Source organism: Bufo bufo, chromosome 2, assembly GCF_905171765.1.
Source record: "Bufo bufo chromosome 2, aBufBuf1.1, whole genome shotgun sequence".
NCBI classification, from domain to species: Eukaryota; Metazoa; Chordata; class Amphibia; order Anura; family Bufonidae; genus Bufo; species Bufo bufo.
The window spans coordinates 290475630-290500029 of record NC_053390.1 but is presented as its reverse complement, the minus strand read 5'-3'; the positions used below and the strand labels follow the sequence as shown (position 1 = coordinate 290500029).

Below are 24400 nucleotides of genomic sequence, written 5' to 3'. Positions count from 1 at the left end.
GGCACTCCAGTGATGTTGCAGCTCTGAAATATGGCCAAACTGGTGGCAAGTGGCATCTTAGCAGCTGCACGCTTGACTTTTCTCAGTTCATGGGCAGTTATTTTGCGCCTTGGTTTTTCCACACGCTTCTTGCGACCCTGTTGACTATTTTGAATGAAACGCTTGATTGTTCGATGATCACGCTTCAGAAGCTTTGCAATTTTAAGAGTGCTGCATCCCTCTGCAAGATATCTCACTATTTTTGACTTTTCTGAGCCTGTCAAGTCCTTCTTTTGACCCATTTTGCCAAAGGAAAGGAAGTTGCCTAATAATTATGCACACCTGATATAGGGTGTTGATGTCATTAGACCACACCCCTTCTCATTACAGAGATGCACATCACCTAATATGCTTAATTGGTAGTAGGCTTTCGAGCCTATACAGCTTGGAGTAAGACAACATGCATAAAGAGGATGATGTGGTCAAAATACTCATTTGCCTAATAATTCTGCAGTGTGTGTGTGTATTATATATATATATATATATATTCAACGAATGAAGAGGCAGCACTTCCAGTTTGGTGATAGGGTGACGACCCCAAACTTTATTCCAGCAACGTTTCTGCCTTCTCAATGAGGCCTTTGTCAAGCAAAGCCGATTTCCCTGTCTGGAAACTTTTCCTAGAACTCCCATGCCAAATAAACCTCCATCCAGATTATGCATTCACAAGTAATTTAACATGTCAAAGGAACAATATAAAAAAAAATAAAAAAATAAAAAACACATCACAAAAGTGACAAAATGGATCAAAACGTGTGGAACATTATAAAACTATGCGATGGGGAAGAACCAATGTGGACCTGTGACAAGAATATCAGCGTGTTCACACCAGGATACACACTGTTTGAGAAGTATTTCCTGGACTGAACTCACTGCATCGCGAGTTATTACCGGCTCACCGAGGTCTACTGAACTAATCACAGCATTAGGCGAATACAGTTTAGTAGACCTGAGGTCAGATGGAATTCACAGCATCATCACAGAGGAGCAGTGCTCATTCCGGGAAACACTGCGACCACACGCAGTGCTTTTCCTGCACTAAATACATTTGAATGAAACTGGCCAAAATGCTGCCAGGAGCCATGGATCTGTGCGGCTTAGAAGTTCTGTCTGCTTGGTCTTCAGTAACGGGCACGCCATTTTAAAGTTGTTGTCTCACTTCAGCAAACAGCATTTATCATGTAGAAAAAGTTAATACAAGACACTAATGTATTTGATTGTCCATATTGCCTCCCTTACTGGCTGGATTCATTTATCGCCCCTATCACATTATACACTGCTCGTTTCCAAGGTTACGACCAACCTGCAATCCAGCACCGGTGGTCATGCTTGCACACTACAGGAAAAAGAACCAGCCTATGTGCACTCTCACAATCTGTCACCAGAGAGGCCGGTACTTTTTCCTATAGTGTGCCAGCACAACCACCGCTGATTGATTGCAGGGTGGTCGTAACCATGGAAACAAGAAAAGTATAATGTGATCGAAAAAACTAGATTTTTGTAAAACTTACCAGTAAAATCTCTTTCTCGCTCTTCATTGGGGGACACAGAGACCGTGGGTATAGCCCTGTCCTCTAGGAGGCGTTGACACTAGTAAAAGCTGTTAGCTCCTCCCCTGGCAGCTATACCCCCTCCAGCCTGGAGAGAGAGCTTCAGTTTGTGAGAAGCAGTAGGAGAAGCAAGTTAACCAACGAAACAACGTGGAACAGCAACAATGCCGAGAACCAAACCAGGTTCTAACCAGCAACAGCCACAACTGTGGCTGAACAACAATACTGGGTGGGTGCTGTGTCCCCCAATGAAGAGCGAGAAAGATTTTACTGGTAAGTTTTACAAATATCTCGTTTTCTCATCCATATTCATTGGGGGGACACAAACCGTGGGACGTCCGAAAGCAGTCCACAGGGAGGGAAAACAAGCGCCCCTTCAGGCAACTAAGAACTGCTGCCTGCAAGACTATGCGGCCTAAGGCAGCGCCCGCCGATGCATAAGTATGCACCTGGCAAAATTTCAAGAATGTGCGTAAGGAGAGCAGTAGCCGCCTTGTACCACTGCACGGCCGAACCTTGAATCTTCCGAACCCAAGAGCGCCCACCGCTCTGGTGGAGTCAGCCGCGACGCTGAAGGGCGGAACCCTGCCCCAGGTGCAGTATGCTTCAGCAATTGCAGACGTGCCATTGCCACCCTGGAGGCCGCCAATGCTTTGCGAGGGGGGGGGGGGTCCGTACGCCGGAAGGAACTGGAGGCCGGCAAATAAAACGTCAGAGCCCTGACGGCGTCCAAATGGTCTAACTCCCTTTCCCTAGGGTGTGAAGGGGAGAGACAGTGATGGAAGGACAATATCTACATTGAAATAGAAATCCGAGACCCCCGTCGGGAGAAAGGAATGAAAGGGTCGGAGAACCGCTTATCCCTGCCGAGAACCAGGAAGGTTCTCTGCAAGAGAGCGCCCCAACCCGGACACCCGTCTGATGGGCGAGATAGCCACAAGAAAAAACTACCGTCCAGGACAGGAGTCGGAGTGACATCTCCCGCAAGAGTTCAAGGGGAGAATTCTGGAGCGCTGAAAGGACTAAGTTCAGATCCCAAGGCGAAAAAAAAAAAAAAAAAAAAGGAGTATAGTACAGAGGAACCGTATGTGCCATTCCCTGAAGGAAGGTATTATGGGCCCCGGGTGAGTCAGAGGACGCTGGAAAAGGATACAAGCGCCGAACCTGGCCCATCAAGGAACCGAGGGTTAAACCAAAAACCCAGAACCGTAGGATCCACTCCTGCTAAAGGGAAGAGCTCCACGGAAACGGTAAGTGGTCCACCAATGTCCCCCGAGCCGAAGAGGCTTGTGGGGAGACTGAGAAGCTGGCTGATAAACAACTGAGAAAAAAACACCTGAATGAGGCATGTCCAACCACAAGCCAAGGAATCAATACATTGGCTAGGTAGAAGTAGAGACTATAAGGAGTTCCGTCAGCGACCGTGTATTGACAGTGTAGTAACACTGCACGACAGAAATTTCGACCAGACCAAGATGAGAAACAAAACTCCTGCATAGAGGAGAATAGAAGGGGAGTTCCGTTCCAGGAACGAAAAACTCCATCAACAGTCTCGTAGTCTAGCCACGGAATGTGCAATGAAAAGGCATGACTACATCGGACTGACATGGCAGTCACTAGTCAAGTCTTTAGAGAGGTAGTTGTGGATACGGGTAGTACACCCAGGACCAATAGAAGGGGGGATATGGAAAACGTCACAGCCCAAAATTTGGTCCGGAACAAGACTGGAAAAAAAAAGAAAAAAAAAAAAAAAAACAAAACCAATACCCTGCATCAACGTAGATGATGGGAAGTAGTAACGTAGGGGCTACCAAGGTTTGCGGAGTGGCCGTGAACCCTGAGCCAGAGAAGGAAAAAACAGAAGGAAAAAAGTGGCAGGGCGAAGCCCATTCCCCATCTGAGACTGGCACTACACAGAAGAAGCCACGGATGATAGTGGCAGTGCCATACTCCGCCTAAAGAGGAGGCCATGCAGCGTACGCCACCGAATTTAGCGTTAGAAGAATCAGTCACCTGACGAAGGAGCCGTGCAGGGGGAGCCAGAGTACGTAAAGGCTGCTCCAGGACCCCCGTACCATAGGAGCCGCAGCGCGCCCCGCCAGCACCAACTGAGGGGCAGACTAGAGGAATACGGTAGAAGCCATGGGACGGAGAGCTAACCTTAAACACTCCACCTGGGAAGGGCGTTGAACATGAACAACCGCCAAGCCAGCGTCAGGGTAGAACCACTACCTGAGGGATTGCCCCACTGCAGCGACTGCGAACGCTAGTACCAGCGTAAAATCTGCACCAGCGGAGGAGAACACGCTGCAAAGCTAAACCAGAGTGCCAGCACAACCACTTCCCATATCAGGAATGGTGGATAGGGAATATAGAGTCAGTGTAACACTCGACTTGCTGGAACGTAAGCACAATATTACGTGCCATGGTGTACGCACTACATATTGTTGAGACACGTTGGAACAGTGGAGGACCATGAAGATAGGGGACGCTAGGACCCATGAGTGACGCCGGGCAACCCCCTGAGGAGAGAGGTTGTCATATTCATGCTCCAAACCGGCACCGAAGGAAAAAGACACAACGTGGAAACAGCCACAGTAACCAATGGCGGCACCGAAATACCATTAGAAGAAGAACACAGGGCACCAGCGTGTATCGATACTCGGTGGGCACCACTTGAAGAAGCAAAGGCATCTATAGCCATGGCGTAGTTGAAATGCAGCATCCAAGATGTGTACTCATTTCCCACGGTAGTGGACCACTTGTGGATGGGGCAACGTTGCGATTATCCCACCAATGAAAGGGGGCAATGCTTACGGCAAGCACTGCACTCGGTGGTAGTGTAATACTCCACCATGAAGGGTGACAATGCAGCAATGCATCTAGCAGGAACTGAATCCAAGTAGAGAGAATACGCCTCTTACGGAAAGGGCAAGGCATAAGGAGAGTCCCGTATCAATATCCCACCTACGTAAAGGGGTAAGACATACAGTAACCACTGAACCAGGGATAATGCCATAGTGCCACCTATGGAAGAAGGCTAACACCTACAGTAAGTGCTGTCCCCTGTGGGAATCCAGTTCCGCCAGCTACTAAAAGGAGGAACGCCGACTACTGCCGGCACTGAAACAGTTCTAGTGCGGTTAGACCCCAATAGAGGGAGGTAATACTAAGGGAGTACTGCATCCAGTAGTAGTGCAATACTCCGCCTAAGGAAGGGGGTAATGCATACGACTGCTGTCTACGTCGGACGCCATCTTGGAAGATCGCACGGGAATCACGGCAGGGACTGAAACACCCCCCCCCTTCAGACCGAACCTCTCCAGGGAGGGAGGGTGCGTCTGAGCGTGACCCTAGGGAGGAAGGGTGGGGGTGTGGAGGAATATATCCTGCTCTGGGTTGCTGTGTACAGTCTCCCCTCCAAATATTGCCCATGGCAAATGCAGGCTCGTCGGTGGAGTATCAACCAAACTACCCAGGGGTGGAATGGGAACTTCTAGAGGTTCACTCACCAGATTGCGCAGCGGTGCTTTATTAACCAAACGACCCCGGAGGGAGATTGGGAAGTCCGGAGATCCACCATTGGAGTGCGCAGGATATGCTTATCAACCAAACGACCCATGAGGGTGATTGGGAAGGTCCAGAGGTCCACCATTGGATTGCGCAGGTGGAGAATATCAACCAAACGACCCAGAGGTGAGTGGGAAGGTCTAGGGTGGATTGGATTTGCGCAGGTGGTGCTAATCACCACGACCCCGAGAGTGCTTGGGTGGGTCCGGATGTCCACCATGGGATTGCGCAAGCATCACTATCAACCAAAACAACCCAGCAGACTGGGAAGGTCTGGATGTCCACCTGGATTGCGCAGTCAGCGTTTTATCAACCAAACAACCCAGGAGGGTGATTGGGACGATCCAGATGTACACAGTCGGATTGCGCAGGTGGTGCTTATCAACCAAACGACCCCGGAGGGCGATTGGGAAGGTCCGAAACACACAATTGGGATTGCGCAGACAGTGCTTGACAACCAAACGGCCCCAGAGGGTGAAAGGAAATACCAGATGTACCAGTGGATTGCGAAGGAAGCGCTTTAATCAACCAAACTGACCCCGGAGGGTGAATGGAAAGCTGAAGGGTCCTCCTCTGACTGTGACAGGCCCCGGGCCCAGTGTGATACTGACGGGGGGGGGGGGGGGGGGGGGCTTCCTGCAGTGATCAGGACTGAGGGGGGAGGACCCGAATAGACTATTTATTTAATTTGTTAAACTGAGATGCCACGATTGCTCCGGTGGTAATTGCCAAGAGGCAGAGGAGTGAAGCCCTCAGCATTAAAGCCCCGCAGATAGAAACCCATGAAATCCTGTGCCAGCCTCAAGAGATGGCCGAACAGGAGGGTTAACTGCCTGAACCAAGGGCGGGGCTCTGTGAGCTACTAGGGGCGGGGAGGGGAAGGCAAGGCGGGAAGAATTCGCGCCAGACCGCCCCCCCGCCCCCCCCCAGGTGAAATGTGGGCTAGTAGGCCGCAAGCCGGGACCTAAAGTACCAACAATGCTTAGAACCCCAGGGACAGCGCTGCATGCCACGGCCGGCCGAAGCGCAGGGCGTTTAGCAGACACGGCGTATCACTGTGAGGTCGCGCCGGACCTGGATTGCGCAGGCAGAATGTTGCGCTGGCCGGAGTGATCAGGCGGGGCCAGATTTCTGCGGTGCCCGGAGCCGATCCTGGTGTTGGCCTCCTGGAGCGGCGCACTCTTAGGCGCCCGCTTTCAGGGGATGATTAGCGGAGACAATGGGGGATATGAGGTCCAACCCTGCGTTATGAGCAGGCACTCTGCATCTACTCTACACCCGACCAAAGCGGTGCGCACGGTCGCCCGCTGTGATTTAATGTCATTAACCCCCTATGTGCCCGAGTACCGACAGCACAGAGGGGGAGGGAAGCCTGTGGAGCTGGGCTTAGTAAAAAAAAAATGAAGCCTGTTTCTGGCCAAGTTGGGAGCTATTTCCGTAGAACCCTAAAGGAGGGAGAGGGTTAACATACTTACCTAGTCCAGTGTACTCACCTCTCTCATCCTCTTCACTTCACCCTCCCCAAGTGGACCCCAAGGTCACCTTCTCCAGCAGGGTCACTTCCTCAGCAGCTGGCACCGGAGTGGCAGGAGTCTGGTATGGCGGGAGGGTCTTCTCTTTGCCGGACCTAGGTGACCCCTTGGCTGGCGGGATGCAGGGGAGCGAGGCTGCCCTGGTCCACTTTGTCTTCTGTGGTGGAGACAGCAGTGCGGATGACCGGCACTGGCGCAACTCGACCCCGGGAGAACAGGGAGGCGAGGCGTCTACTGTTTTCCCATCTGAAAAAGAAGGAAAAAATAAACTAAAATAAAAAATCTTCAGGAGCTTCCCTGCAGAGGGAGGTCTTGCCTCCTATTGACACTAGAAAAAACTGAAGCTCTCTCTCCAGGCTGGAGGGGGTATAGCTGCCAGGGGAGGAGCTAACAGCTTTTACTAGTGTCAACGCCTCCTAGAGGACATAGCTATACCCCACGGTCTCTGTGTCCCCCAATGAATATGGGCGAGAAAATGAATCCAGCCAGCAAAGGAAGCCATATGGGTAATGACAATACATCAGTAAATGGCTTGTATTAACTTTCTCTACATGATAAATGCAATTTACTGAAGTGAGACAACCCCTGTAAGAACAGCACAAGGATTGATAGAAGCAGACAGCGCTTCCTTCATTACTATGCCACCGGGACCTGAAGACTGGACACAGTGTGCAGGCAACTGCCCATTTTCATTTTAATCATATATTTCCAGGTAGAATAACAGAGGAAAAGCCCAAAGTACAGTTTCAAGAAAAACATGAAAGTCCCGTATTCACTAAAATAGCTCAGTGAATGGGAGCGGCACTGGAGCCCACCGGCCTGGAAACTACACCGTATACTGTACAGTGTCCGGCATCAAAGCCGCCCCAAACCGCTGCCTAATGGGGGTGCAAGATGTAGGACCCCACTGATCTGAAATTAATCATGTACCCTGAGGATCGGTACCCCGGACAACCCCTCCCTAAGTCAGGGAAGCTGTTCAACCCCACACTGATGATTCTATAGGACAATCCATGCGGAAATACATTGCACATAAGACCTAAATCAGGGCCGACACCTCTCCATAAGTATGGCACCTGGGGGCGGTGTATTGCATGCGCTGTATTTAGCTAACCAGATGAGATTTTAAATATCTCAACCCATATGACGCAAAAGTTTTCCGCACATACATTGATCTGTGGGGCTTTTTTTATTTTTTCTTAAAATCCACATCATGTCAACATTTGTGTGTGAAATCTACTGTAAATCTAAAACTAAGGCTACTTTCACACTTACGGCAGAGTGATCCAGCAAGCAGTTCTGTCGCCGGAACTGCCTGCTGGATCCGGTAAAACGTATGCCAACTGATGGCATTTGAAGACTGATCAGGATCCTGATCAGTCTTAAAAATACCTGATCAGTCAGAAAAATGCATTGAAATGTCAGATCTATCTTTCCGGTGTCATCCGGCAAAACGGTTCCAGCATTTATTTTTTACAGTCTGCGCAGGAAGGATAGATCCGGCATTTTGAATGCCAAATCCGGCACTAAGGGTACTTTCACACTAGAATTATTCTTTTCCGGCATAGAGTTCCGTCAAAAGGGCTCTATGCCGGAAAAGAACTGATCAGGTATGTCCCCATGCATTCTGAATGGAGAGTAATCCGTTCAGTTTGCATCAGTATGCCTTCTATTCAGTCACTGTCGGGTGTTTTGGCCGGACATAATACCGCAACATGCTGCAGTATTATGTCTGTCCAAAATGCCGGCATTAATTCCTATTGACTTCCATTAGTGCAGGATCCAGCATTGCAAAACAACTGAAGGATGGATCCGTCCTTCTGGTCTGCAGATGCACAAACCGGGAAAACTGTGAAAAAGACTGCAAGATGGATCTGTCCATCCACATGACAAGCGGAGATACGGATCCGTTCTTGCAAAGCATTTGTAGACAGTTCCGCACCCGGATCAGTCTACAAATGCTGTCAGTTGTCACACTGATTGGCGGATCCGGCAGGCAGCTCCGATGACGGAACTGCCTGCCGGATCACACTAACGCTAGTGTGAAAGTACCCTAATACATTCCTATGGCATTCAGGCGAGTCTTCAGTTTTTTTGGCCGGAGATAAAACCGTAGCATGCTACGGTTTTCTCTTTTGCCTGATCAGTCAAAATGACTGAACTGAAGACATCCTGATGCACCCTGAACGGATTTCTATCCATTCAGAATGCATGGGGATATGGCTGATCAGTTCTTTTCCAGTATAGAGCCCTTTTGACAGAACTCTATGCCGGAAAAGAAAAACGCTAGTGTGAAAGTAGCCTAAGGCCTCTTTCACACTTGCGTTGTTGGGATCCGGCATGCACTTCCGTTGCCGGAGGTGCCCGCCGGATCCAGAAAAACGCAAGTGTACTGAAAGCATTTGAAGACGGAACCGTCTTCCAAATGCGTTCAGTGTTACTATGGCACCCAGGACGCTATTAAAGTCCTGGTTGCCATAGTAGGAGCGGGGAGCGGGGGAGCGGTATACTTACAGTCCGTGCGGCTCCCGGGGCGCTCCAGAATGACGTCAGAGCGCCCCATGCGCATGGATGACGTGATCCATGCGATCACGTGATCCATGCGCTTGGGGCGCCCTGACGTCACTCTGGAGCGCCCGGGGAGCCGCACGGACGGTAAGTATACTGCTCCCCCGCTCCCCACTACACTTTACCATGGCTGCCAGGACTTTAGCGTCCCGGCAGCCATGGTAACCATTCAGAAAAAGCTAAATGTCGGCTCCGGCAATGCGCCGAAACGACGTTTAGCTTAAGGCCGGATCCGGATCAATGCCTTTCAATGGGCATTAATTCCGGATCCAGCCTTGCGGCAAGTGTTCCGGATTTTTGGCCAGAGCAAAAAGCGCAGCATGCTGCGGTATTTTCTCCGGCCAAAAAACGTTCCGTTCCGGAACTGAAGACATCCTGATGCATCCTGAACGGATTTCTCTCCATTCAGAATGCATTAGGATAATCCTGATCAGGATTCTTCCGGCATAGAGCCCCGATGACGGAACTCTATGCCGGAAGACAATAACGCAGGTGTGAAAGAGCCCCTTATCTGCATGTGGCACACATTCATCATAGAAACGTAACAAAAGCCGCATCAAACACAGCTAGGTGTGCAGGAAGCCTACACCAGCATCCAGGGGTTAATTACCAGATGGCCCAGTACTAGAGCAGACTGGTGCCAACCTCCCAAAACTGCACTTCAGGACTGATTATACCCAGCTTTGGCTTTATTCACTAACAGCAAAGGGGAGACCTTAAAACGGGTGAAGAGCCGGAACACCCCCTGACCCCGGTTACTCACTGCTGGCCTTCCCCGTCACCCCGAGGTTCGGTTCGCTTCCCGCTGTTCTGCAGCACCATTCCGGCTCCAGACTGTACTTCCCGCGCCGTCCAACTCCCGCCAGCAGCAGCCTATAGCTCCACCCAACTCTCCCCTTCACCGGGTACGGCCAATCAGAGGAGAGCTCATTCTGCCTCCGACCAATGAGCGTAGCATACCAGTCCACCAATCAAGTCTGAGGTACTCGAGTAACAGCCAATCATCGCAGGACTTTGTTAGGGGCTGTAAATAATTTGTCACTACGGGTTGGACCCGAAAACTCGTGGAACGTTCTCCATACGTATATAATGTCCCCCTGCCGAGGTGTCCGGGGTCAGCTGTCCTAGTTGCGCGGTCTACATAGGAGTAGTCAAGGGCTTCCTCGTTCCCACCTCCTTGACAGCAGTAATGCCGCTAGCTTCCAAACCGATCCCGGATCCTGACAATGTCCCCTTACACACAGTCCTGCTGCGGACCTACTTACAGCTGCTGCACAGCCGCCCTATACTTACCAAAGCGGTGACCAGGTAACCAGCTGCAGCTTGTAGCGCCGATATGCTGGGGCATGCTGGGATTTGTAGTTCTACCCGGTTTGTTAGTAGGGATCAGCTTCATCCCATCTGGATGTTTGTGCCTAGTATTGGAAAATCTATAGCAGAAATGTCCAGACATACAAGGGGCTGTAGAAATCCAGATCTACCAGGCTGAAGGTGGTTTCTTAACATCTTTTATATTTTTCCTTGTTTTTACAGAATTTTGAGGAGAACTTATGGACAGTAATGAGATAAGTGGCAGAGAGGTCTCCTATAGTGAATTCAGTGGAAAGCGGCAGGAAAACACAAATGATGGGCATCAAAGTGAGCATGAGTGTAATTTAAAGGGTTAAATAAACTTGGGCCAGTGATCCTGCACTGCCAACATACAGAGGATGTTACCCTGCAACATATGCAACTGAGTTCAGCCTGGTACCAACACATTCTTGGCACAAGAGCTGGCACCAAAGTGGGCAGGTGGACCGTTTCATTGATTTAGTGTTTTTAAAGGGTTAAGTGAATTTGGGCCGTTGATCTCCCCTTGCTAACATACAAATGGCGTTAACCCACATCGCATGCAGTTGAGCTCAGCCTGGCCCTTAGGCTACTTTCACCCCAGCGGCAGCCTTCACCGGCAGGCTGTTCACCTGCCGGATCCGTGCTGCCGCTAGGGCACACGTGCCGCCGGAGGTCCGGACGCAGCACGGCAAACGTGCCGAGAGGCGGCCGGAATAAAACTACGACATGTCGGAGAAGGCGGCTGCTGCTAGTGTGAAACTAGCCTTACACGTTCTTGTCACAAGAACTGGCATCAAAGCGGAGAGCACCTAATCTGCGCGAGGAGACGTATAGGCCGTACATGCTCCTCTGGAATACCGGGAAGAAAGGGGCGCCAATGAGCTTTTAACAAGCGCCTCCTCTAATGCCACCAGATACTTTCTACTGTACATCTGCTGGCATTAGAGGCAGAGCTTGCTAAGAGCTCATTTGCAAGGCATCAAAGTAGGCAGATGGACACTTTTCACTGATTTAAATAAGCAGCTGGTGTTTTTAAAGGGTTAAATAAATTCGGTTCACTGATCTCGCACTGCCGACCTACAGAGGGCGTTACCCCGCATCATATGCCGCTGTATTCAGCCTTGCCCGAACAAGTTCTGAATACAAGAACTAGGATCAGACACTTTTTTTAAACTGTTTTTAATGGGTTAGGCTACTTTCACACTGGCGTTTTGGTTTCCGTTTGTGAGATCCGTTCAGGGCTCACAAGCGGTCCAAAACTGATCAGTTTTGCCCTAATGCATTCTGAATGGAAAAAGATCCGCTCAGAATGCATCAGTTTGCCTCCGATCATTCTCCATTCTGCTCTGGAGGCGGACACCAAAACGCTGCCTGCAGGGTTTTGCTGTCCGCCTGACGAAGCGGAGCCAAACGGATCCGTCCTGGCACACAATGTAAGTCAATGGGGACGGATCTGTTTTCTCTGACAATCTGACACAATAGAAAACGGATCCGTCTCCCATTGACTTTCAATGGAGTTCATGACGGATCCGTCTTGGCTGTGTTACAGATAATACAACCGGATCCGTTAATAACGGATGCATGCGGTTGTATTATTGTAACAGATCTGTTTTTGCAGATCCATGACGGATCCGCCCAAAACGCGAGTGTGAAAGAAGCATTAAATGAATTCGGGCCACTGATCTCGCACTGCCAACAAAGTGAGTGCCGTTTCCTGATATGTATAGGTTTGGCTGGGTTCACATTTCCGTTTTTCTTTTCCACTGAAGGAACAGTGTGATGGTGCCTTTTGTCCAGTTATTGACAGGACCAGGCAGTGTAAATGTCATCATGCCCTGTCAGTCAAAGTGCAGAGGACACAGCAGTTACAGTGAAAGTAGAGGTGTAACAGTAACGCCCCCATTGCTCCTAGAGGCTCATTTGCATATATTAAACATCATTGTTCTCAGCAATGCGGGCACATATGAACATGAGACCAACACAGATGCCTTCATCTGCCAAGTGCACATGTAACAGGTCAGCCAGTTTCATAGGTACAAATCTGCTGACAGATGACCTTTTAACCCTTTAAATCACACTTTTGTGTTCACTTTGATGTCCTTTTGCATGCCTCTCCTTTCTGTTTTCATGCCGCTTTCAACTGATTTTGCTCCAGGACAACTTACTGCAACTTATTTTACTACTATTAAGTTCTCCTAAAAATGCATAAAAAAAAAATATAAGAAAAATACAAATGATGTGAATAAGAAACCAACGTCACCCCCTAATAAGAAAATGGCTGAGTAAGAAACCAACTAACGCCTCGTAAGAGATTTGCGGATCTGATTTGATCATTGTTGGCACATAACATTTGCGAGTACGAGACTCTAAAGTAGTCATCTGCAAAGCTTTAAAGATGGAGTCCATTGCTATTAAAATTAGAAGTTGTCAAGGTTGAATCAGTGTAACGGTGAACCCCAACAATCTTGTATGTTTGGTGGTAATCACAAACTGCATGATGTAGGTAATTTTCCAGGACGTCCCTCCATGACAGCACCACTGGAAGATGTCCTATTGATCTCTGTAGGGACAGGAAGCGAGAGAGATTAAAAGGCCCCTCCCCGCCCCCACTCTCCAGTGTTCTTCCTGTTCCTACAGGGATAGGGGAAGCAGAGAGTCCCTGCTTGGGGATGATGAGGAGTAGTACCCTTTAGGGAAGAAGGCTGGTTCAGGGGGTTTATGCCTCTCCTCTCAGTCTTCGGTAGCCTAAGCTAGCACCTCTCTGGGAAGGGGTCCCCTAGCTCTTCCCCGATACCTGAAGGGAGTTGGTGAAGTGCTATCCAAAACTCCTGCATCGTCTCTGTGAGAAAGCCGCGGTATCGGGGAGGCCGCTTCTCCTGAAGGAGCTCTGGGCTTGGTTGTGGCTCGTCTGTGCGTGCGATTGCCGATTGGTCGCCCGCACGCTGGAAGAAGATGGCGGTGCCCGTTGGTACATGCTGGAGGCCTTGTGTTTGTGAGGCCTCGCATGGGGGTCTTCCTTGGAATGAGTCCCCCAGGAAGAGGAGGAGGAGGAGCGGTGCGGCGGGGGGTGGACCTAATAGGGTAAGTCCATTTATATGACGGCAGCTGAGAGGTCAGTCTGTGCATTATGGAGGTCCAGGTATCTGGAAAGCAGGAGGCTAGTACAGATTTCCCTGCCCAGGGTTGTGTAAGTTACTTTCCCTGTCCTGTTTGCCCGGCATAATGTATGAACTATTGGAATCTTTTGTTCTCTCTCTTCCCCCTCCCCCTTTAGGTTGAGAAAGAGATAGGACACAAGTCCCATGTAGAAACAAAAAAGGCTAGAAAGTGTGCGACCTGTTCTAAAAGACTTCTGGAGTCTTACAAAAAAAATAAAATTATGCCCTGACTGCCTTTCTAAATTTCTTAAAGGGGAGCAGCCTTCTTTTTTTTTCAGACTCGAGAGTTATGATAAAAGAGGAAGTTCAGGCGTCTGTGTCCAACCTGGTTCCATCCCCAGTCCTCTCTCCGCCACCGTCTAAGAGACCCAGGGTTCAAATGGGGTCCGACTCTGAAGATGATGGCTTATATTATTCAGAGGGAGAATTGGGGGAAGATGATCAGCATTTCCCGTCCTCCTTTTTGAAAGAATCAAGGCGGTACCTCCTTTTCTTGCGAAGATCTAGACCCCCTTCTAACCGCAGTAAGACAAACTTTGGCGGTAGAAGATGAGGAACAGGCCCCGAACTATTCAGGATGAGATGTTCGGGGGCCTGAGAGCGAAAAAAAAAGGAAACTCTTTCCAGTAAACTCAAATTTGAAAGAATTAATAGAGGAGTGGGAAGATGCAGAAAAGAAACTGTATTTACCGCGTGAATTTAAATGTAGACTTCTATTCAATCCGGAAAAGACAAAATTATGGGAAGAAATCCCTAAAGTCGACATTCAAGTAGCAAAGGTGGCAAAGTAAACTACAATTCCCTTTGAAGATTCATCCCAGATAAAGGACCCGATGGAGCGTAAGATAGATGGATTATTAAAGAAAGTGTGGGAATCTTCGGCTTTGTCTAGCAACACAAATATTGCTGCCACATCAGTAGCCAGAGCAATGAATCTTTGGCTAGATCAGCTTAAAAAACCATCTCAAATTAAAAACCTCTAGAGAGGAGATATTGGAGTCTCTACCACTGTTGAAGATTGCTACAGCTTTCATGGCAGATGCTTCAGCTGAGTCTATCGGGTTTTCGGCACGGAATGAGACATTAACCAATACGGCAAATCGGGCTCTTTGGCTTAAGTCATGGTCAGGGGACATAATTTATTCTTGGAAGCTATGTGCAATCTCCCTTCTCCGGATCTTATCTGTTTGGACTAGTCCTGGATACTATTCTAGAAAGGCTTTCCGGAGGAGAAATCAAGGAAGCTGCAGCCATTTCGGAAACCCTCTAGACAGTTTCAATATACAACACCTAGAGGTAAAGACAAGACGGGGAGATGGAGCTATCCTAAAGGAGGAAGAGGATTTCTCCTCAATCCAAATTCCAATAATAATCCAGGAAAACAATGACGCCAGGCTGGTGGGGGAAAGGCCTTCTGGCGGAGGTGGCTGCGAATCACGCACAAACAGTGGATTCTAGATTCTATCTGCAAGGGGTTCAGACTAGAATTTCGTTGTCCTCCTCCCCTCAAGTTTCAAATTCTGGAATTACAGACTATGTCTCTACAGGAACAGCTTCTAGCAGACATACAGAAACTTGCCAGTTTAGGAGCAATAATCCCAGTGCCTTATCTACAGGAATTCAAGGGACATTATTCAAAACTGTTCTTCATAAAAAAAAAGCCAGACAGGTTATTCAGGACGATAATAAATTTAAAGTTCCTGAACAAATGATTATATACCACAAATTCAAGATGGAGTCAATAAGATCTACAACTCCACTTATTACTCAGGGAGCATTCTTGTGAAACATAGACTTAAAGGATGCTTACTATCCCATCCCCATTTCTCAACAGCACCAACAATACCTGAGATTTAAAATCAGAATCAAAGGAAGAATCTACCACTACCAGTTCCAATGTGTTCCGTTTGGAATATCATCAGCCCCACGTATATTTACAAAATTGATGGCAGAGATAATGGCCTATTTAAGACAAAATCATATAATGATAGTGCCATACCTGGACGATTTTCTACTCTAAGGCCTCTTTCACACTTGCGTTGTTGGGATCCGGCATGCACTTCCGTTGCCGGAGGTGCCTGCCGGATCCGTAACAACGCAAGTGTACTGAAAGCATTTGAAGACGGAACCGTCTTCCAAATGCTTTCAGTGTTACTATGGCACCCAGGACGCTATTAAAGTCCTGGTTGCCATAGTAGTAGTGGGGAGCGGGGGAGCGGTATACTTACAGTCCGTGCGGCTCCCCGGGCGCTCCAGAATGACGTCAGAGCGCCCCATGCGCATGGATGACGTGATCCATGTGATCACGTGATCCATGCGCTTGGGGCGCCCTGACGTCACTCTGGAGCGCCCGGGGAGCCGCACGGACGGTAAGTATGCTGCTCCCTGCTCCCGCTACACTTACCATGGCTGTCAGGACTTTAGCGTCCCGGCAGCCATGGTAACTATTCAGAAAAAGCTAAATGTCGGATGCGGCAATGCGCCGAAACGACGTTTAGCTTAAGGCCGGATCCGGATCAATGCCTTTCAATGGGCATTGATCCCGGATCCGGCCTTGCGGCAAGTCTTCAGGATTTTTGGCCGGAGCAAAAAGCGCAGCATGCTGCGGTATTTTCTCCGGCCAAAAAACGTTCCGTACCGGAACTGAAGACATCCTGATGCATCCTGAACGGATTACTCTCCATTCAGAATGCATTAGGATAATCCTGATCAGTATTCTTCCGGCATAGAGTCCCGACGACGGAACTCTATGCCGGAAGACAATAACGCAAGTGTGAAAGAGCCCTTAGCAACATCGGAACAGCTTCTGAAGAATCATCTTCAACAGACCCTATCCCTTTTAAAAGAATTGGGATGGATAGTAAATTACGGGAAATCAGACCTGCACCCAGATACCAGGAAAATATTTCTGGGAACTCTTCTAGACTCAGAGGAGCAGTTTGAAACAAGAAAAGATAAGAGAAAGGATTGACTCCTTCAGAAGAAAGGGAAGTTGTACCTTAAAGGGGTTGTCCGGGATCACAGTCTTTTTAACTAACATTAGTATTCACCGTTAAATGTACCTCCTTCAGCCCAGAATAACGCCCCTCTGTGCCTAGTGATGTAACCAGCACAGAGGGGCGTTCTCTAGAAATGCCAGTTCCCTCTCACAAAACAGCCTCCTTGAGCGATCCAGAACGCCTCTCTGTGCCGGTGATGTCACCGGGCTCTTTGCTAAGCGGAAGACAAGGCTTAGCACACCAGTAAAGAGCCTGTTACATCACCAGCTGAACAAAATCACACTTCCGGTCCGCAAATCCAGTCTGAGGAATGGGGGCATCAGAATAAAGAAATAAAGGTAGAACCCACATACAGTGGGATGCGAAAGTTTGGGCAACCTTGTTAATCGTCATGATTTTCCTGTATAAATCGTTGGTTGTTACGATAAAAAATGTCAGTTAAATATATCATATAGGAGACACACACAGTGATATTTGAGAAGTGAAATGAAGTTTATTGTATTTACAGAAAGTGTGCTATAATTGTTTAAACAAAATTAGGCAGGTGCATAAATTTGGGCACCACAAAAAAGAAATGAAATCAATATTTAGTAGATCCTCCTTTTGCAGAAATTACAGCCTCTAAACACTTCCTGTAGGTTCCAATGAGAGTCTGGATTCTGGTTGAAGGTATTTTGGACCATTCCTCTTTACAAAACATCTTTAGTTCATTCAGGTTTGATGGCTTCCGAGCATGGACAGCTCTCTATAAGTCACACCACAGATTTTCAATTATATTCAGGTCTGGGGACTGAGATGGCCATTCCAGAACGTTGTACTTGTTCCTCTGCATAAATGCCTTAGTGGATTTTGAGCAGTGTTTAGGGTCGTTGTCTTGTTGAAAGATCCAGCCCCGGCGCAGCTTCAGCTTTGTCACTGATTCCTGGACATTGGTCTCCTGAATCTGCTGATACTGAGGGGAATCCATGCGTCCCTCAACTTTGACAAGATTCCCAGTCCCTGCACTGGCCACACAGCCCCACAGCATGATGGAACCACCACTATATTTTACTGTAGGTAGCAGGTGTTTTTCTTGGAATGCTGTGTTCTTTTTCCTCCATGCATAACGCCCCTTGTTATGGCCAAATAACTCAATTTTAGTTTCATCAGTCCACAGCACCTTATTCCAAAATGAAGCTGGCTTGTCCAAATGTGCTTTAGCCCACCTCAAGCGGCACTTTTTGTGCTGTGGGCGGAGAAAAGGCTTCCTCTGCATCACTCTCGCATACAGCATCTCCTTGTGTAAAGTTCGCCGAATGGTTGAACGATGCACAGTGACTCCATCTGCAGCAAGATGATGTTGTAGGTCTTTGGTGCTGGTCTGTGGGTTGACTCTGACTTTTATATATTACATTCATATATACCCTGCACATGTAGAGGCACTAAATATTGTATATACATGTAGTCAAAGACTATTGGTTGCCTGCTCTTGACATGTGCACATGTCAAGAGCAGGCAACCAATAGTCTTTGACTACATGTATATACAAGACTTTGACTGTTCTCACCATTCGTCGCTTCTGTCTATCCGAGATTTTTCTTGGTCTGCCACTTCGAGCCTTAACTTGAACTGAGCCTGTGGTCCTCCATTTCCTCAATATGTTCCTAACTGGAAACAGACAGCTGAAATCTCTGAGACGGCTTTCTGTGTCCTTCCCCTAAACCATGATGGTGAACAATCTATGTCTTCAGGTCATTTGAGAGTTGTTTTGAGACCTCCATGTTGCTACTCTTCAGAGAAAATTAAGAGGAGGGAAACTTACAATTGACCCGCTTAAATACTCTTTCTCATAATTGGATTCACCTGTGTATGTAGGTCAGGGGTCACTGAGCTTACCAAGCCAATTTGAGTTCCAATAATTAGTGCTAAAGGTTTTGGAATCAATAAAAAAATGACAAGTGCCCAAATTTATGCACCTGCCTAATTCTGTTTAAACAATTATAGCACACTTTCTGCAAATCCAATAAACTTCATTTCACTTCTCAAATATGACTGTGTGTGTCTTCTATATGATATATTTAACTGACATTTTTTTCTCGTAACAACCAACGATTTATACAGGAAAATCATGACTATTAACAAGGTTGCCCAAACTTTCGCATCCCACTGTATATGTAGGCTGTGAAAAGCAGCCTATTTACTAATAATCACCGAACCCGGACAACCCCTTTAAGGGAATCCATGCAAATTCTGGGACTAATGACATCTTGCATCCCAGTGGTCCCTTGGGCACAATTCCATTCAAGGACTTTACAGGAGACCACCGCTTCCTCAATTCCAAAATGATCCTTCCAGAGACAGTAAGGAGCTCCCTAGCCTGGTGGTTGGATCTGGAGAACCTACAGAAGGGGGTTCCCTGGAATATGTCTCCAGCGGTGGTAATCAACACAGACTCAAGTCGGAAAGGTTGGGGCGCCTATTGGAAAGACTGCTTCTTTCAGGGAAAAATTGTCCATCCAGGACAGTCAAAGGTCATCAAATTTCAGAGAACTGAAAGCAGTTCCGGAAACTTTGAAGGCGGCAGGGCATTTGTTGAGGACCAACATCTCGAGATACTTTCAGGCAACATGACCACAATCTTCTAACTCAAACGTCAGGGAGGAACAAGAAGCCCTCTACTTCAGGGTCTAGCAGACCAGATATTTACATGGTCAGAAAAGAACGTTCTATCCATTTCAGCTATTCACCTAAAAGGCGTATACAACACAACAGACTTCCTGAGCCATCACAAATTCAACCCAGGATAGTGAATGCTCAACAAGGAAGTATTCCAACTGATTTGTCTCAAATCGGGCAGTCCACAAGTAGACCTCTTTGTCTATTGCAGATCCAATTTCCCTTCCAAAAAGACAGGATCTCTTTCTACAAGGTCCTTCAAAATACCTGGACCTCGAGAAGCTGAATCTGACAGCCTGGATCCTGAGAGGCAGGCATTTACAAGGTAGGGCCTCTCAGACAAGGTAATATCTACTTTACAGAACAGTCATAAACCAGTAACTTCGACCATATACAACAAGATATGGAAGAAGTTTAAATCATGGTTGTGTCTTAATCATCCAGATAATGCTTTCCCCTCAATAGGTAACATTCTGGATTTTCTTCAGATGGGATTTGATATGGGGCTTAAACCTAGTACCCTAAAGGTCCAAATTGCGGCATTAGCCGGTTTTCTGGACACTCCGTTAGCGGAACATAGATGGATAAAAAGATTTGTAAAGGCAGTGTCTAGGATGAGACCTACATTCAGACAGACAGTTCCAGCATTGGATTTAAATGTAGTCCTAAATGCCCTTTGTAATACACCATTTGTTTGAACCATTAGAAAATATATCTGATAAGCTTTTGTCCCTCAAAGCCTCGTTCCTGGTAGCTATAACTACAGCCCGTAGAATAGGAGAGATTCAGGCCTTGTCGATTGCTGAACCATACTTGAAAATCTTAGACAACCGTATAATACTAAGGCTGGATCCGTCTTTCTTACCAAAGGTGGTCTTTCCTTTTCATAGAGAACAGGAAATAATTCTTCCTTTTTTATACCTCCCCCAAAAAGGTGCAGGAGGAGCATTTCCATTGTCTAGACGTCAGAAGAATAATCCTGGCATATCTTCAGAGAACAGAATCCTGGAGAAAATTGGCTAATCTTTTCGTTCAGTTAGGAGGAAGGAACCGAGGCAGCAAGGCCTCCAAATAGACCTTGGCTAGATGGATTAAAGAGACAATCATGGAATCCTACAGACTGAGAGCCCATTTGACCAGGGACATGGCCGCCTCGTGGGCAGAGAAAGCTGAGGCCTCTGACCAAATTTGCAAGGCAGCTACTTGGTCTAGTTTTCTTAGCCAACCAAGACCTGGCATTTGGACGGAAAGTCCTCCAGGCAGTTCTGTCTAATTTCATAGTTCTCCAGTGGTGCTGTCATGGAGGGACTTCCTGGAAACTAAGATTTTGTCTTACTGGTAAATGGTTTTCCAGGAGTTGTTTCTTTTGTTCTGACTTTATGGATCAATGTAATGTTAAACATTGTGAGTTAAATTAAAAAAAGTTTCACTCAACTCAACTCCGGGAAACCAGGGGTCCTCCAGCCACTGCTCTCCCCACTCTGTTCTCAGCGTAGGTGTGGGTCCCAGAGGTGGGACCCTCACCTATCAGACAATGGGGGCATATCCTAGTGATATCCCCCCATTGTCTGTGATGGGAATACCCTCTTTAACCCCTTCACTACCGAGCCACTTTTCAACTTAAATCCCAGGCCAATTTTTGCAAATCTGACGTCACTTTATGTGGTAATAACTTTAAAACACTTTTACTTATCCAGGCCATTCTGAGTTTGTTTTCTCATCACATATTGTACTTCATGACAGTGGTAAAATTTAGAAAAATTATTAGCAAATTTCAATTTCGCTACTTTTACAATGGATAGTAATAACTCCAAAAAATAGTTACTACTTTATATTCCCCATATGTCTACTTCATGTTTGGATCCTTGTCATGCCATGTCACATTTGAAGACCCCCTGATGCAGCCCTAGAGTAGAAACTCCCCAAAAAATACCCCATTTTGGAAACTACGGGATAAGGTGGCAGTTTTGTTCATACATATGATTTTTAGTTGCTTTTCTATCACACCGTTTTTATTTTTTGTTATTTACAACGTTCATCTGACAGGTTAGATCATGAGCTATTTTTATAGAGCAGGCTGTTACGGACACGACAATACCAAATATGACTTTTTTTTTCATAATAAAGCATATTTGAAAAAAGATTTCTTTTTTAATTTTTTTGTCGACTGTCTTATGTAGGGGCTCATTTTTTGCGGGATGAGATGATTGTTTGGTTATTTTAGGGTGCATATGACTTTTTGATTGCTTCCTATTGCACTTTTTGTGGTGTAAGGTAACAACTGGCTTTTTTATTTATTTTTTTACGGGGTTCATCTGAGGGGTTAGTTCATGTGATATTTTTATACAGCAGGTTCTTACGGACGCGGCAATACCTAATATGTATACTTATTATTTATGTTTATTCACAATATTTTTTAATAACAATTTTTTTCAGTTTGTGGGATAAGATGACTGGCACTATTTTGGGGTGCATATAACTTTTTGATCGCTTGGTATTACACTTTGTGATATAAGGTGACAAAAAATGGCTTTTTTGACACCGTTTTTATTTTATTTTTTTACGGTATTCACCCGAGGGGTTAGGTCATGTGGTACTTTTATAGAACAGGTTGTTACGGACGATACGTAATATGTCTACTTTTTTTTTACGTTTAACACAAGCATTTTTAAAACAAAAAAAAATCATATTTTGGTGTCTCCATAGTCTGAGAGACATATATATATTTTTTGGGTGATTGTCTTTTTTGATTTTTTTTTTTTTTACAGTGTTCACCTGAGGGGCTAGATCATGTAATATTTTTATAGAGCCGGTCGATAGACGTGCCGATGCCTAATATGTCTACTTCTTCTTTTTTTTTTTCTTTTTTCTTTTTTTTATTACTTGAATTTTTAAAGTGTAACTTCCATTGCACTATTAAAAATGAAATTCCTAACATACAGTATGTGATGCTAAAGGGGAAAATATTCATGAAGCTGCATTTTACAGCTAATTTTACCTTCCTGGTGTCTGTATTCAGCCCTTAGCAACCAAATTTCTCTGTGCCTGTATTTCAGCTTCTTCCTAAAATGGCATCTGCTGCACTTCCTGTGGTGATGTTTGCCCTTTCTTGAGGCTGTTCTGTATTTCCCTCACTTCCCACAAGCCCTTGCTCTCCTCACATGCACTAGCACACAAGCCAGCCAGTGCCCCCAGACTATATTTTTGCAGCCAGGTGCCCCCTATACTTTAGTAACACAGCCAAATAGTCACCTAGCAAGCTCCAACACAGCTCTCCCCTCCAGCAGCGCGGTGTATACTGTCAGACCGCGCTGCTGTGAAAGATTACAAGCGCAGCCCTGATTCCCTCCAGCAGCGCGACGTGTATAATGCATTTTCACTTAGGTTATGTTATTAATATGCCATAAGATATAGGGGTAGGCATCACAGACTCCTTGCAGGCGTGAAGGCTGGGAGGAGGAGCCAGTGTCATACAACACTGTGAACGCGCATCCAGGGCTGAGCTCCTTCTACCAGAGCTGATCCGTCTCTTGTTTTGAAGATAGAGAAGACGGACTGCACATGGCAACGCACTGAGGAGAGGGCTGCACCATGGTAAAGTGGCACATATTTGTGGGAGTTTTTATCATGTAAAATGATTACATTTTAAAACATAAATGCACATATACTGTAGGGTACACTATACCATTACAGTATAAAAAATGAACCAGCAGTTACACTTTAACTTTTTTTTTATTTATTTTTTAAACTTTTAATTTTATTTTTTTTACTTTTTATTTAATTTTTTTTTTTTTTTTCCACTCTGGGCCTGATCCCCTTTACAATGCATTACTATACTTCTGTATTGTAATACATTGGCTGTAAATGTATTACCACTGTATTACGCTTACAGCCTGCTTGCCTGTGAGATCCAGGGGGCTGGATCTCACAGGCTCTCCCGGAAGGCATCAGGCTGCCTTCCCTGCCATGGGGTCCCCATCACAGCAGCACACGGACCCCATGAGGATACCGCACGTGCCGCGGTCAGCGCTGACCACGGCCATGCAAGGGTTAATGCGCCGGCATCTGTATTTTCCCCGATGCCGGCGCATACAGCAGGGGTTCGGCTATCAGTGACAGCCAGACCCCTGCCTCTGATCGGACGGGCGCAGCACCTGCACCTGCCCGATCAGCACACCGTACCTGTACTGCGCTGGGGTTTCTGTCCCGCATTTCTGCGCCGTACATATACGGTGCTCGTAGCGAACGGGTTAATGTAAAAAAATGGAAATTACACATCATATAGTACATGATAATCTCTTTCTAATAAAGCCCTGTACCTCACATGGCATCTCCCCATCCATTGCTCTGCTAGATTTATATCCAGCTGAGAGCTCAAGGGGAGTGTCTTTTCTGCTGCAGCTCAGGGGGCGTGTCCATGCTCTACCTATCACTGCTCAGGAGGCAGTTGAAGGATGAAACTGAGCATGTGCGGCCTTCTCAGTGAGCAGGTGAAAGAAATGAGAAATGAGGAAAAAAAACTGCAGGTGGCGCCATACAGATACATTTTATTGAATAACTTACTGGCTATACTAAATTCTTAATTACATACAATTACAAAAGTATTCAGATCCAGGTGCTGGTTTGAAAACTGTATAATATTTTTAGTGGGACAACCCCTTTAAGTGTTTGAGTTGTTTCTTACATAGTTTGTAGTCATATGAAGTGTGGACTCCTCTGTAGCACGTGCATTCAATAATTGTTTTTATCCACAGCGCCATTCTGTCTGCATTGGGGAATCTTTTATCGCAGAGCATAGAAAGGAGGCACCAGAGTAAATCGAAAAATGTCGACCTGGTGGCACCCCTTCGATTTGCTGCATATGGGTAAGCTTCTTGAGTACATTCCTCTGTGGAAACATAATAGGAGGTTGGATCTATTGCACCTAATCTGAAGGAAAATAAGCGAGCAGTAAAAACATGAAAACTAGTTCCTTACACTGGAATAGGATATGTATA

At 46.7% G+C, this 24400-nt stretch overlaps 2 protein-coding genes across 2 annotated transcripts in view; one reads left to right on the top strand and one right to left on the bottom strand.

Annotated features, from left to right (window-relative positions):
- The window catches only part of POLE (DNA polymerase epsilon, catalytic subunit), a 125837-nt gene extending 115695 nt beyond the window's left edge, over positions 1–10142 (bottom strand). The window contains 1 exon segment of the mRNA XM_040416726.1: positions 10023–10142. Within this exon segment, the coding sequence (XP_040272660.1) occupies positions 10023–10081 (59 nt within the window). The 5' untranslated portion in view covers positions 10082–10142.
- Positions 10143–10307: 165 nt separating this feature from the next.
- PXMP2 (peroxisomal membrane protein 2) overlaps positions 10308–24400 on the top strand; it is a 42355-nt gene continuing 28262 nt past the window's right edge. The window contains exons 1-2 of the mRNA XM_040416724.1: positions 10308–10567; positions 24158–24268. Coding sequence (XP_040272658.1) covers positions 10449–10567; positions 24158–24268 — 230 coding nt within the window. The 5' untranslated portion in view covers positions 10308–10448. The remainder of the gene's footprint in view (positions 10568–24157; positions 24269–24400) is intronic.